This window comes from Cryptomeria japonica, chromosome 8 (assembly GCF_030272615.1).
Source record: "Cryptomeria japonica chromosome 8, Sugi_1.0, whole genome shotgun sequence".
NCBI lineage: Eukaryota > Viridiplantae > Streptophyta > Pinopsida > Cupressales > Cupressaceae > Cryptomeria > Cryptomeria japonica.
Genome location: NC_081412.1, coordinates 261,329,952 through 261,344,879, shown reverse-complemented (window position 1 = coordinate 261,344,879; position 14,928 = coordinate 261,329,952). Strand labels below are relative to the sequence as shown.

Genomic DNA, 14,928 nt, shown 5'->3' with positions numbered 1-14,928 from the left:
ACTTGGACATGTTGACTTGGAACAATTTGATTGGTTGGAAGATGACGAGGCGCCACCTCAGCGTGTTGGATGTCCTCCTTGATTACTTTGTTCTTCTTCCACGTACTTGCCTTAGAATACCTTTCCTTGCCAATGACTATGTCCTTTGCGCTTGCTTCTTCCTAGCTTTGATCTTGGATTCTTTTGGAGATTTTGATCTCTTCTTCTCACTCGCACTTGAATCTTTGAGGTCTAGAAGTCTCCCCTTGGAGAAAATGTTTGGACTTGAAGTATTAAAAAATTTCTTTCCTGATTGCTTTGAAATTCCTCCTGCTTGAATTTGGCTGATGTTATTCCTCTAAATTCTCCAATTTGTGTCAAGAAATTGTTTAAGTATGGAAATTTGTTTGGAATACTCTTCTTGTCACCATCTGATTCTGATTGGGAGCTTTTCTTTAATTCTTCAGGAGATGAAATCCTTCAAAAAATTGCCTTGATTGCTTCAATAGGTCTAGGATTGTAGATGAAATCCCCCAAGAAGCCCGAAATTTTTTCCTATATTTTCATCAAGTTTGATGACTTTTATTTCTTGATGCCTTGAAATTCTTTCAAGTGCCTTGAATTTGGAGAATAATTCCTTTGTGCCTTCGCCACAATGGAGGAAATTGGAATTTTCTCTGTAAAGTATTTCCCATACTTAGCCAAATTTTGGCTATTCAATTTCATTTTGCAACACCTTCATGTGGACCTTTCAACACTTAGCTAAGATTTGACTCTTTGTTGCGGAAAACTCCACACTTAGCCATTTTTTTTATTCTTTTTTTTTTGTTTCCTCTTGGCAAATTCCAACACTTGAGTCAGACTTCAGAAAAAAGCATAGATAAAACATCCATTGCCGGGGCGGATTTCACAAATTCAATGGAATTTTGACCATGCCATGGGCTGACTTTAAGGAAAACATGAATTTTTAAACATTTGCTGGGCGGAGTTTGGGATTTTCATGGATTTTCATTATTTTAGATCAGACCTTGGCAATTTTGAGGATTTTCTAACTCTTGCAGATCGGGCTTGAGGAAAAACATGGACAATCCTCTAGGCACACTTTTCCTAGTCCAAGTTGGACTTAGCACACTTTATGACATGCTTGGATAGGACTTCAAGTTCAAACATCCTTTTCCTCGCTTGGGTAGAACTTTGAGAATATTTTCCTCATTTGCTTCAAATAAATAAAATCCACTTGTTGTCTTCGAAAATATTCCTTCATTGAACTTGGGAGAGAGAGTTCTTTCAACTTTCAAACTTGAGGAAGAATGAGAATGAAAATGACAAGTTGAAATTGATATGAGGTTGAGAAGTTCGATCTTTTTAGCATCTTTACATTCTTTCATGGATTCATCGAACCTAGTCTCCTTCTCATCTTCCTCAAATTGGCAACTCAATCCCTTCAAATGATTTCAAAAGTTTCTATTTTTGTATTTTAGCACCACTTCACACCTTGCCTCATCTTGTCTATGTGTGTTTTAAGAAATTTCCCTAAGTGTTGGGTGATTTTTCTTGACCTTCCAAACTTGGTCAACTCTTCATCCATGGCGGACTTTGCTGTGTTAAGACATTCCTTCTATGATCTTGGCAGACTTTGGCATATGTTATGCCATCTTTGTTTCTAACCTTGGCAGACTTGACACTTGGTCAAGACAATTCACTCTTTGGGGGGGTGGACTTCATGCCTTCTCACGCCGAACCTTATCTTGTTTTGGTGGACTCTAGGCGGTCTCAAGACATTTCTTGTTTGGGAGGTGTTGGACTTTGCTGATTGCTATGCCATCTTTGTTTCATGCTTGGCGGAGTTGCTACCTTGGCAAGGCATTCTTACTTCAGCCTTGGCAGACTTGGACATGCATTGTTAGGACGTTTTGTGCTTTTCCCAAGTGGATTTCATCATTTGCTAGGATATTTCAAATCATGCCTTGGGCAGAATTGACCATGGCACAAGATATTCTCATCTCCCTCCTTGGTGGACTTTGCTATGGCACAAGACGTTGCCATTTCCATCATGGCGGAGTTGGTACTGGCTTGAGACATTGCTATCTCCATTTAGAAACTTTCTCTTTGCCATAAACACTCGATGGATTTCTCGATGATTTTCCTTGATTTCTTCACCTTGGAGGTACAAACTTTCATTCTGAAGATGAGAACTGACCAAACCCTAGATCCCCTTTCCAAAAATAGAAAAAGCAAGGCTCCCTAAAAAATAGGAAAAACTTTTTAAAAATAGTCATTCCAGGGATTGATCCCAAAGTGCCAAAAACAAAACTTCCTAAAAAAATAGGAAAAAGCAAGAAAAGAAAACTTTCTAAAAATATAAAGTTGTCCAATTTGACTCAAATCGATTGCATTTTTTTGTCCTTCAAGCCTTCCAAGCACTTTGATGGTTTCTAAACACTGTTTTGATGATTGACTCCTCGATTGACTTTGATGACCACCTAAAAACTCTAACCCTTCATTGTTAAAAAGATTGGTGATTAGCAGTTACGACGCCAAGGCAAAACCCTAAAAAGCAAAAACAGGGGGGTCCCCATTGTAATGGGGTGATGTGTGAAAAGGTCACAACAAGCAATAGCACTTAAAATAAAAGTAAGTACAACTATGGTTGAGAGGAGAGCCTATATCACTCAACCCAACATCTGTAGCTCTATGGTCAATCCTAAGTTGGCATTTGAGATAGGTCTTTGATTCTAATGCAGCCATGATATCTATGCATTTGTCAATAACATCAACATTTAAGGGATCTACTCATGCCCTCTCCTCCTCCGCCATGACTATTGCCTCAACCTCAAGATTAGCCTAATCAAACCATGCAAGGTCATCCTCAATGAATACAAGATCCTCAACCTTAGAAATCCAATCTGATTTTTCAATCTCCTCTAATATCATGGGGAACTAGTTAAAACCTATTTTTGCTTGTAATGGAAGAAAAGTTGTAATGAACGTAGACAAGATTGTTCAACCTTTACATTGCCAATTTGTTGTGCCCATAGTCACATCATATGTATACATTTACAAAAACTACAAGGCAAACCAAAGGTATAAATGGAGCTCAATCACACAAGTTTAAAATGGGAAAAACATGGTAAAAAAGGGAAAATCAAAAGATGTTAAAAAAGTTATGTTGTAAGGTTTGGCAAACCCCCTCTTTAACAATTTGGGTTTAGTTTGAGGGCGGATCCAAGTTTGGGATGATCTAAGATTCACCCAAGGTGGACCTTGGGCAAACCCAAGGGCCTCCCCAAAGTAAAAAAAATAAAATAAATCATTTTTATAAACAAAAAAGTACCAAATACCTAAGTTCACCATTATGTGATAAAATGTGAAAATAGTGTGCACTGTGAAGGTTTGTGTGGTTTCAAAGGCCTTAATTTGGGCTTGGCGACAAGAGCCCTACCCTCGAACATTGCAAGGGGCACAACCCCTTGACTCTACTAGGGCGTGGCCACAAGACCCCAACAAGTGGCATTGCCCCTCAACCCTACTATGGGCATCATACCCACTCCCATGAGGGGCACTACTCCTCAATCCCATTGGAGCCTCAACTCCTAGACTCCCACTAGTTATTAAGATCTCTTTTCATATAAGAAACTTGATTACATTGAGGGGTTTTGAAGTATTGGGATCTAACTCTTGAGTTTACTGGCTTAAATGTTATTGTTGCAAAACTTGCCAAAAAATTCTTTAGATGACAAAACTTCTACGTATGACATGGCTAGTGGAAGTGGCATTGTAACTCATTATGGTTCAAATGAAATTGTACCAAATGTTGACTTTGATGCTCTCAATGAAAAGCAATATGAAGATTATGGAATATTGATTGTAATTTTCATTGTGTACTGACATTTGACAAGTCACTGAATTATGAATTTATGAGTCTTCTCTTTTATAAAAATTATGAGGTATTTAAGTTTTTTGTTATTGGCAAATTGTAAGTATCACTATACATATATATACAAACCCATATTCATCCCTGAGGGAAAAAATAATGGGATACCAACATACACAAACCTTGAACCTGTACTTGCCCCCATAACAAGACCAGCAACTTAATAAAATAGTCATTAAAACAAGAAAAAAAACTGCAAATACAATTTCATGCCAAATAGTGTAGGAAGACAAACAAAGTCCAAACATGTCAAATATAATTCTCATTAAGTATCAATATGTCATTGACTCATTACTCAGAGTCATAAGTCCTTAGTCAACTGTCATATGACATATTCGATATAGCAAACAGAATTAGAGAATACAAAATTCGGAAGTCAAATAGCCTCTAAGGTAGCCACAACTATTTATGTGAAGAAGAAAGTGATGCCCCTACTGCTGCAGCCATTTTGTCCAAATGAGCACATTCATGATAATCCATAACCTGATTAAGGATATCCAAATCCTTTTCACCAAGTGCAAGCTCCTCCTTGGCTGTGATCCATTCAAAATCAAGATCAAACTCATTTAAATCAATCGGATGATTATCTTCAACACTACCGAAGGTTATGGATGATGAATGAATAGGTTGTCAACCTACTAGTGTATATTAAAAAAATAGAAAACTATAAAATTCATAGTTGGAATGTTTCTAACCTCTAATTTTCTTCAAATGAAGATGATGGTTGTGGTGGATGAAGACCAAATCATTCATCTGTTGCTGGCTCAATCATTTGTATTTCTTAGAGTGTACATGCTCAAATGCACTCCAAGAATGTTCACACCCAAAACTGTATGGTTGTGTTAGAATTCACATTGCCATCCCACAAAGTGATTTAGCCTCATAACCAAAGTGGTCCCCAACGTTGTGGTGGCATAAGATTAGTTACATGAGCAAATTTTGTTAACAAAGCCAAATGATTGATCATTGAATTCCATTTAATGCCTGATAAATCAAAAAATTGCAAATTGTTGATTTAGAAATTAATACCTAGTGTTATTGTCTTCCTTGATTCCACTATGCATGTTGAAGAATCCCTTTGCTTGCTTGTACAATGTTCATTCTGCTATGGCTTCTTCTCTTTCCACTGCATCACTGGAGAACGTGGAAATGCATTTGATCAACCCTACACCCACTTCTCCATTGCCCTTGAATAATGGACTATAACAGATAAAGAGATTCAAGAAATAGCTTGCAGCATGGATATGACAAAGCATTTGGCAATCCCATTTAGCATTGACGATCTCTCAAACAAGCATGAATCTCCTCTTATCATTTTGCATTTTGGACCTTATTGCCTCCCTTGCCCTATCCGTGGCCTTCTAAAAAATAACCCATGGGGGGTATTTTCCCATCAACCTATCATAGCACTTAGACCAAGGGCTCTAAAATTTTCATTCTCACCTACAGCCTTCAGAAATGCATCATCAAACACAAGATGTGAAGTGGAGATCCCATCCTTCTAACTAGAAAAAGAGCACTCTACCCAATTTGCTGAAACAAACATGGGTTTGAGGTCCATCTTTTAGGTGCATATCCTTTAAATTTCCAAGAAACTAGAGGCGAACTTTGTCATCCCTACTCTTGCAAGCTCCTTTCCCTGAATGAATTTTCTCATCATGCTCAACATCTTAGCGTGGTTATAGCTGAACTTGGTGATGGATCTCCCCATCTCTGCTATAGATTTAATTGGATTGAGTTTTCCAATTTCCTCGAGGATTATATCAATGCAAGTTTTGCACATGGGCTCCAAAACAATGTGGGGCACTTCTCCATGAGAAGATTTTTTGCTACCACACAATTTGCTACATTATCAATAATGAATTGAACTACATTTTTTGGCCCAACCTCCATCACAACCTCATCAAAAAGTGAAAACAAGTGGGTTGATTTCACTCTATCCAATGCATCTACTAATTTCAAGAAGATCATGCCACTTCCCATACAACAAAAAAGCTGATCAACAACAATTCTTTCTATCATTCCATCCATCGGACATAATACTACTGCTGTAAGCCCCTATTGCCTATGATGCTCAATAACTACCTCGGTAACAAGCCGTACTACCTTTGTTAACATGTCAACTCTAAGGGTCTCAAAAGACCCCATGAAACCAAAACCTCAAATAGCAATGACATCAACGATGGCTTGCTGATGAGGAGATCAAACAATATTGAATGGGATGATCAAGTAATACAAAATGTTTGCTATTGTCTTCCTTGTTTGTGCACAAATAGTTTTCCTCCATCTTGTGGTCTCCAATGAGGGTTGAGGTCCAAGTGTAGTGCAAGGTGCAAAAAAAGATTCACCACCAAGATTTTTTGAAAAATATATTTGGTGGTTGTGCAATGTGCTAATAGGGGCCACCGTGAGGTGTGGAAGAGGTGCTGCCACAAATAGGCGTGGAGGTGATCCCATCACAAGAAGAAATAGAATCATGCCTTGATGATAGATATTCCTTGTCATCACCAAAGGGTGCCATTGCATCATGATCATCATCACACTCAATAGAAGAACTTGCTCATGAGCCCAAGGTAGTTTTAGCCCTTTTTACATTATTTTTGTATAGGCATTAATGTCAACCTTGCTTATTCAATAACATCTATAGGACACTAATTTTTACAAGGTTTCATTTCATTTCCTGACAACATTGTAAGGTACCATTTGAAACAATGGATTACCCCACCATTATTTGCTTTACAGATGTCACATTTTAACCTTTTTTTTATTGGGAATCAAAGTGCACTATGCCAATGCAAAATCTCTCTCATGGTATGATGAAATATTGGCTGAAATAAAAATCCCATTCACACCCATTGCCATTAGGGTTGATAAAAACAAACACGTAGCAAGCCACAACATTTAGGTTTGGCCAAAAACAAAAAATTAATCACCTAAATCTAGCAACTTCTAATAGACTAAAAAAACAAAAAACAAAACTAACCCCATTGTCCAATAAAATGTAAAAATAAAAACCCTAACGCTAACCTTAACCTTAAAACGTTATAATTTTAGTTTATGGGTTAAGGTTAGTCTACAAAAAAATGACAATTTTCTTTCAAAGAAAATTGAAAAAAACATAACCCTTTATAAATTATAAATAGGATTTGGTAAGGTTAGGGTTTATAATATTATGAATTATAAATAGGGTTTTAAGAATTTTGGTAAAAGAATGCTTGAATAAACCCTACTTCTAGCACATTGTGCCTCTCCAAACCGCAAAACAAGGGTTTGAACTTTGAAGAATTAATGTAGAAATGTGTGCCACTATGCCTTAGCTAATGATTGCAAAATGCTTGGTTTGGTGTTTGCAATCACACAATAAATTCTAAAAATCTATTTACCTTGTGCCTAAAAAATAAAAAATGCAAAATATCAAAAACCAAGTTAGAAGGCTTTATAGACAAAAGTCCACTGGCTGATTGAAAAGCTAGCCTTTTTTGAAGTACAAGCATATACGTGCTTTTCCATTTACTTGCATTTTATTTATTCTTTGACCTAGTTTTGATTGGTTTTTTGAATTACCAAGGCATGACAGGTTAGAACAATGCAATTTTGGTTTAAAATACATTTTAAACATAATTATTTGCATTTTTGTTATTTTCTATAACAATAGTTGTTCCTCTCTGAGTGTATGTGTTCAAACATACTTCAATTGTGCTTTCATCTTGAAATGCTACATGGTTGGCTCAAGACATGTTTGGCAATCCCTTTGAAGATTTGGCACCTTAGCAGCAAACCTCTCCCGCTGTGGCTCTCAAATGAGAAAAAAAGGAATTAAATCTCATTGTTCATTAATGTAAAAAAAATGAAAGTTTTCAACTTAAATTATGCAAATTATAAACTTTTACCTAGCTGAAATGTCATCCAAGTTATCTCACATATATCTTCCACAAAGAGGTCCCGTTAAGCTTAAAGTCTAAAGATCTCAATCTCAAAAGACATCCTCGCTATAAGCTAAGAATCAACTACCATGTGCTCTATGACCATGTAGAGCCCACTTGAAACATCCTCATTGGCCTCAAAATCTGAGCAAAATTAGAGCACTAGAGTTAAGAAATAAGTTGTGTTCCACTAACACAAGTTCCTGGTCATCAAACCCCTGTCCCACTCCTCATTGGCATTTCAGGTAGGTGGAACCATAGGGATCATCCCCTATCCATCCCCAGAAATCATAAAATCGTCGAAACATTTCCAAAACATGTTGCAAAAATAGGAAACACTATAGGTATGTTTGGTCATCCCCGAAACAATAGGAGATGTCTAAGACATCCTTAGACCGTCCTACGGATGGCCAGACATCCCCAAGAGCAAAGCAATTTTTTATGTTGTTTAAAAAAACATCATAACATTAAAAAAAGCACTGTTAAATATATTAAGAAATCATTATAACAGCAGCAATTAATATATCATGACAGCCGTATAACAGAAATTAAATTAATCATGAGCATAGTGACAGCAACAGCAATGATATATCATGATTCAAATTCATTGCTAATAATATAAGTTATATAACAATTAACACTAACAGCAATTTTTTGGATTTCTGATTTCATTATTCAAAAAACTATCAAACTTCAAAATTATGAATATGGTATTAGAGTGAGCCATTATTGTCAGTTGCAAAAGAGATTAAAGGTGCATTAGCCATGATCTGGTACAGTGTGGTATTGTGTGAGAAGTGCAGACAAACAATTTTTTTATGGAATGTGGTTGGCATGCAGACTTCTGCAGTCATCATCCCACATCATTTTAATAGTGTCATGTTATATTGGTTCTATTATACTGCTCTCCATTAACTTTTAGAAATCTCTCTCTCTCTCTCTCTCTGCCAGATTTAACCTTAGAGCAGCAGTGTCCCTAATGCAACTTGAACAGTCCACCTTCATGATAGATCAGGAATTGCCTGGGGCCTCCACACGGTGTTACAGAAGAAGGGGAGAATCTATATGGCAAAAAAAATTAGACTAATTATTCTCTATGAGAGCTAGAAATCTTCTTCCAGACAATTAGTGACCACAGAAATTAACAGCACAGTGTTGAATTATTGGCTAATTTCAATCAACGTACCAAATAGGATCACAATCACAAGAAGATTACAATTTAGATTTTAGAGGTTGTAGTTTAAAGGTGGATCACCCACCTATGGTGGAAAAGTGAAACCACAAAAGGTGGACGTGATAATGTGATAAAACGACTAAAGGTGGAAACACCACATAAAGTGGAAAGTGATAACATGATAACACCACCTAAAGTGGGAATGCTCCTATGTGGTCCCTAAGTAAGCTTAACTAATGTGTAATTAGGATCTAGATGAAGAATAACCAAGGTACAACACCTTATTTACACCAACACCCCCCTTAAGTGCAACTTAGGGAGAATGATCAATTATGCACATTGCACACAATGCAAGATAGGCCATGTTAGGTATCCATGTACAAATGCAATGCAATCTCTCACAAACGGAGAAAAGGAGAAAACCTAGTGGGAAAAAACTCCTCCCCAAAAGAGAAATGAAAATACCAAATACTCTCAATGATTAGGAGATGGACAAAACCCCATGTGAGGAAAAAGTCCACCCCCCCCCCCCCCCAAAATAAGAGAGAAGAGGAAAGACCATGAAGCCCCCCTCAATGTAGAATCTCTCACAAAGATGGTCCAATGATGTTGCACAACATTCCTCCCCTTAGGAAGAAATAGAGCCAATGTTGCACCAAGAATGTCAAAGTGTGACAAACCCAGGTACTACTATTGATGAAGAATTGATGATGAATCTCTCGCTGCCACATGATAAAGATCAGGCATGGAGACACCTATATGAGCATCAATTGGATACTCAAACTACATACAATCTCAACTAGAGACATGTACTGAGTCTCACAGGATAGGTCCTAACCTATTGAATACAGTAGGATTCAAAGATCCTAGACTCGCTAGGACTCGGCGAATCCCAAGTTGGGTGACCTTGGGCGAGTCCCAGGGGCCTGGACTCGGACTTGTCCAAGTCCTAGGTGAGTCCTGGTGAGTCCAAGGATTCGCAGACCTGGCAGATCTGGTGAGTCCTTGTGCCAAAAATTTTCTATCAACTTGTGTACATGAATCAAGCCAAAATTTTTCTTGTCTATGAAAATTCCAAGTTGGGGGCATATTCTAGGTGTTTTTGATGTTCTATCAACTTGTCAGGGTTTTCCCTTACACCATACTTTTCTATTGGCTTGATGATCCATTCATATCTTGTAAAAAATTTGGCTTAGTGTTTGTATCTTGGGATCCGTGTCGACTATTTCTTGATCTGATTTTAAATCAAAAGCTTCTGCCTCGTTTTTTGTGCCTTCACAAGGTTGACTTGCTTTGACTTCAGTGTTCGTTATGGTGTCTTTGACCAATATTATGTTGGAAAGCAGTCAGAAGTTCAATGGCCGCAATTGCAACACATGGAAACAGTGCATGTTAACCATATATGAATATCGATGTCTTGATGAGGTTGTTCTCGGTACTCAATCTCGACCCTCAGCAGTCGGAAAAGATCAAGACAAGTATGATGAGCGCGACCGTGAAGCTGTCATGCTCCTCAAACTGTCTGTCACTGAGGATTAGTTGCCACAAGTCCCTTCCAAGAAGAAAACTGCAAAATATTAATCATACAATTACCATTTCAATCCCATCATCTTTCCCATCTTTCCACACATGCTCTTGATGGTTATCCTCGTGGTCCTAGAATTCACAACTGAGGAGATGAACAAAAAGATGATTCAAACCTGCTTATTATTCATCATGAGATCTCTGAAGCCATCCAACACCAAAGAAAGCATTGAAAGCATACCTGCAGTGACAACACATCCATGGAAACAAGCCTTTTACATCTTCTACACGTGGTGGGCAAGCAATAGGAGCATGTTTACACAATGAATGATAAGATGAATGCAATTGTTTAAAACCATGAGCATACATTGCAGTTGATCAACTCTTTGTTCTTTTGGAAAACACTTAGCATCGGACTATGGAAATCATGCAAGAGCAGATGAATTCTCTCCCCTCCCAAAGCAAGTCTTTTGAGATAAATGTTACAACAATCCAGCAATTTTTGAAGCCAGCTGGCAGCAAGTCCCTGTTCAAGTCTCATAAATTTTCAATCCTTGGTAGCTACACATGATGAATGAGGAAAGTCAACCACATTCCCTTCATTGTTATCATTTTTTTTGGCATAAATTTAAAATTGAGTTTTTCATGTGTCTTATCATTTGGAAACCTCATGTGTATATACTATATGCTTTAATTATTCATATTTTTTCCTCGTCTCTCACAGGACTAAATTTGTGTCTAACAGCATCCATTTTTTCTCTCAATGGCTGGTTATTATCCCAAGCTCTTGCTTCTTTTGTAATCTTTAGTAATAATTCTCCATTGATTGCCTTAGCATTTGTTGATTATCAATTTCATGAGGCTTGTCTGATTTTGGATTTAGACCCGTTGTTTTCAGTTTGATATATTGATGAATTGGGTTAATGTAAAGATAGTGAATGCATTGGTGACATATGTCTGCATGTGACTGGCTTGAGCAAATCAACTCGAAAGATGTTTACTAGCAGCAATTTGAGTCACTAACACTTGAGCACAATCCTTGTGTATTGTTGAGTAAGTTGTTGTTAGTGGGAAGCAAATAAGAGGAAGAATCAGTGATACTTTCAAGCAAAGCTATCAGGTTAAGAGAGTTGTGATATGGCTCATCCTCAAATTGATCGTGTTAATGTTACTTTAGAAAGTTATAATGCTTATAAAGAATAATATTGTAACCAAAGACTTACATTGTCTAGACAGGAGGATAAATTAGCTATTGATTAATTGCATTTCAACTAGATAGACCTATGTTGAAGATATTAACTCTGAGGATTTAATAAATGTATCATAGGTTATTTCCAGAAGAAAATCCTTAATTTTTAAATTGTTTTATTTAGTTTTATCAAAGAAAGACAATAAGGAGAGCCAACAGGTGCTTTCAACTTATCAAAGAAAATTGACTGATAATACACATGATGTTCTCTTAAAGTTTCAAATTGGTTGTGATATTTGTTAATATATAAACACTAATGTCTTCATCAATATTAATAATAAAAAACTCAAAAATTGTTTTCTCTCTAGATTCATCAAAGAAAGGAAGAAAAGAGATCCAACAGATATAGTAGTTGCAACAAAATTTGCAGCTTTACCTTGGAGATTCGGTAGAGGCAGTGTTATCTCAGCCCTCAAAGACTCACTGAACCGTCTAGGCCTTTCTTCAGTAGATCTCTACCAGCTGCATTGGTAATGTACAATGTTTCTTTGCTAGAATGTATATCTTTGATCTTTGTGGAAGAGCCTTCTGTGAAGATAATAAGCATTACTTTTGGTTATTTGCAGGCCAGGAGTTTGGGGAAATGAAGGTTTGTAAAGTAAAACTAAATTTATTCTTGAACTTTGTAGCTAGCAATATTTTATGTATGCTTGCTTACATTAGCACTATAAGCCATGCCAAACAAATCTTGCTAGTTGCTAGTAATATCTAAAAATATTTTATTCTTTTATTTTCATGCACATCTATAGAGTTTCAGGAACAGAAGGAATTCTCTTCATCAGATTTTACTTGCAGGATACATCGATGGTCTGGGAGATGCTGTTGAAATGGGCCTTGTCAAGGCTGTTGGGGTATCAAATTATAGTGGTAATAAATCACAGTGGGATTTTAGATATGACTGAAAGACTATTTTCTTTGAATAGTTAAAACTCAGTACTTGTCATCAACTAAATTTTTTGTGATTTTCAGTAGAATAAATTTTGTTTAGATCTAAATTCTTAGCCTTTTTTGCATACACCAGAAGAAAGGCTTCGGAAAGCACATGCCCAGTTACAGAAAAGAGGGATTCCACTAGCTTCAAATCAAGTAAATTACAGCCTGATATACAGAGCACCAGAAGAGAATGGTGTTAAGGCAGCATGCAATGACTTGGGCATTACTCTGATTGCATATTCTCCAATTGGTCAAGGTATGTGACTGCTTTGTTCTTTACATGTTCCCGTCTTTATGCATACATGCATTAGTAGTGACCATTTAATAATATGAAGATTTTTCAATTGATTTTAAAGAATGCATCTTGTGTTATATTGTGAAATGCTAAAAAGGAATAGGTATATAACAAATGATAGCCATAAATTATAATTGTTATTAGAAGAAATTGAGAACCGTTAGAAATGGTCAACATGAAAAATGGCACATGGCAAAGTATAATTCCTCATACTTCCACTTGGAGAAAATCCTTAAAATTGTAAAAAGATTGAAAAAATGCATGTTTCGTAAATGGAATTCATATGCTTGTTCAAGAACAGAGAAAAACACATGAATTAGCGTAATTGATTTGTCAGTTTAGTTTGCAAAAACATGTTTTGAATTTGTCCTAAGTGATCTTGGTAGATGCTGAGTCATATAATCCTTATAGGCATTATCCATATTTAAAGTTTTTATTTTATTTTTTTCGAAATTGGTTTTATAATCATTTTGATTGTATTCTCTTAGATTGTTTCTACCTTTGTAACCTGCTGTAATGCTACTTTTCATGAGGTTGGTTCTTTGCTTAGATTAGGGAATTGAGGACCTTTACACAGGCTATGCTGGTCAAATTTAATCTTTTTTAAAGTTTTTGTATAGATGTTAAGTCTGTAGTCATCAAGCCATAGGTTCAGATGTTAGCGTTTATAACTTTTATAGGATGACATTCTAAGGAATCCTATTGGAAAATTGATGTAGTTATCATGCTTTTTTGTGTAATATAAGATTCTTTTCTTCACATAATCTATTTCTATCTTAGTAATGTGCATACTTTTTCTCAAACAATCTCTTTTTAGTTTGTTACATTGTTTAGTCACTTTACATTAGGCAAAATGTAATGTCCCTGCTAATTTTCTGATATGAAATCCTAATATATTTCACCAAGACATTTCAACAAACACTTGGCTGTCATGGTTTATCATGCTGTTCACAATTTCAGTCAGACTAAAAGGACATTCTGAAGCAATTTTTCATTGAAGGTTGAGCCACAACAATAATAGAATATCATAGGAATGATTTAGAACAACAACCACAAGGTATTAGGGGCAAATAGGACTTATTATCAGTCACAACTACTTGCTGTCATTTTAACAAATAATTGGCATACAACCTCAGAATACTATCCGAAATAAGATGCAGTCCAAAACTAGTTCAATCCTCTTCAATGATTATTACAAAATGCTATTAAAGAACCCAAGCATGGATTGATATACAAGACTGAGTCTCAGATGTTCTGAGGACTAGGCACTGATTTACACTCACATATAAATACTGAAACAATGGAATGATATGTTTAAGAACCTGATTTGATGTTCCCAAGTGTAGGTGATGATGTAGCTGATACAAATCTTCAATTATGATGACTCCTATGTGCAAGATCCAAGTCTTCTATATGCCGACCCTGCTGCTGTCAATGGAGGTCTGTAATCAAGAGAAATCTGCTGTCTAATGGTCTAATTCTCCTCCAACTGATCAGACCTTCCTCCTAACTGAAGCGCTTTGTCCAACAAGGGATTGCCAAGCTTTAATGTGCACTGAAGGCTCAGATCGAAGGTCATAGAGCCACGAACCTGCCTCAGGTTGGATGGATGAAATAAATTATATAGACACTTAATCGCTTTCCAAATCATCCCAAAATTATCGCCTCTCCCTCCTATGATTTTTAATATTAATACAAGTCAAAATCGATGCAAGTATGGAGAGGTATGAGCAAAGTCGTGGGTCCCTAGTTCTGCAACTGGTTTGATGACAGCTCCCAATAACTTCGATTTGCCTCCAATAAATAATGATAGATATCACCTATATGCCCAAATGGAATCGCAGTCAAAAATGGTTCAAAGAATGCACTCTCCAATACAAGGCGATCTCAGCACCTGCAAGTCTGAAACACTATTAT

General features: G+C 36.5%; 1 protein-coding gene across 1 annotated transcript in view; it reads left to right on the top strand.

The window, feature by feature from the left end:
- The window catches only part of LOC131066496 (uncharacterized oxidoreductase At1g06690, chloroplastic), an 89,626-nt gene that overhangs the window by 56,797 nt on the left and 17,901 nt on the right, over positions 1-14,928 (top strand). Inside the window, exons 4-7 of the mRNA XM_058001267.2 lie at positions 12,092-12,253; positions 12,350-12,372; positions 12,579-12,650; positions 12,805-12,972. Of these exons, the coding sequence (XP_057857250.1) occupies positions 12,092-12,253; positions 12,350-12,372; positions 12,579-12,650; positions 12,805-12,972 (425 nt within the window). The remainder of the gene's footprint in view (positions 1-12,091; positions 12,254-12,349; positions 12,373-12,578; positions 12,651-12,804; positions 12,973-14,928) is intronic.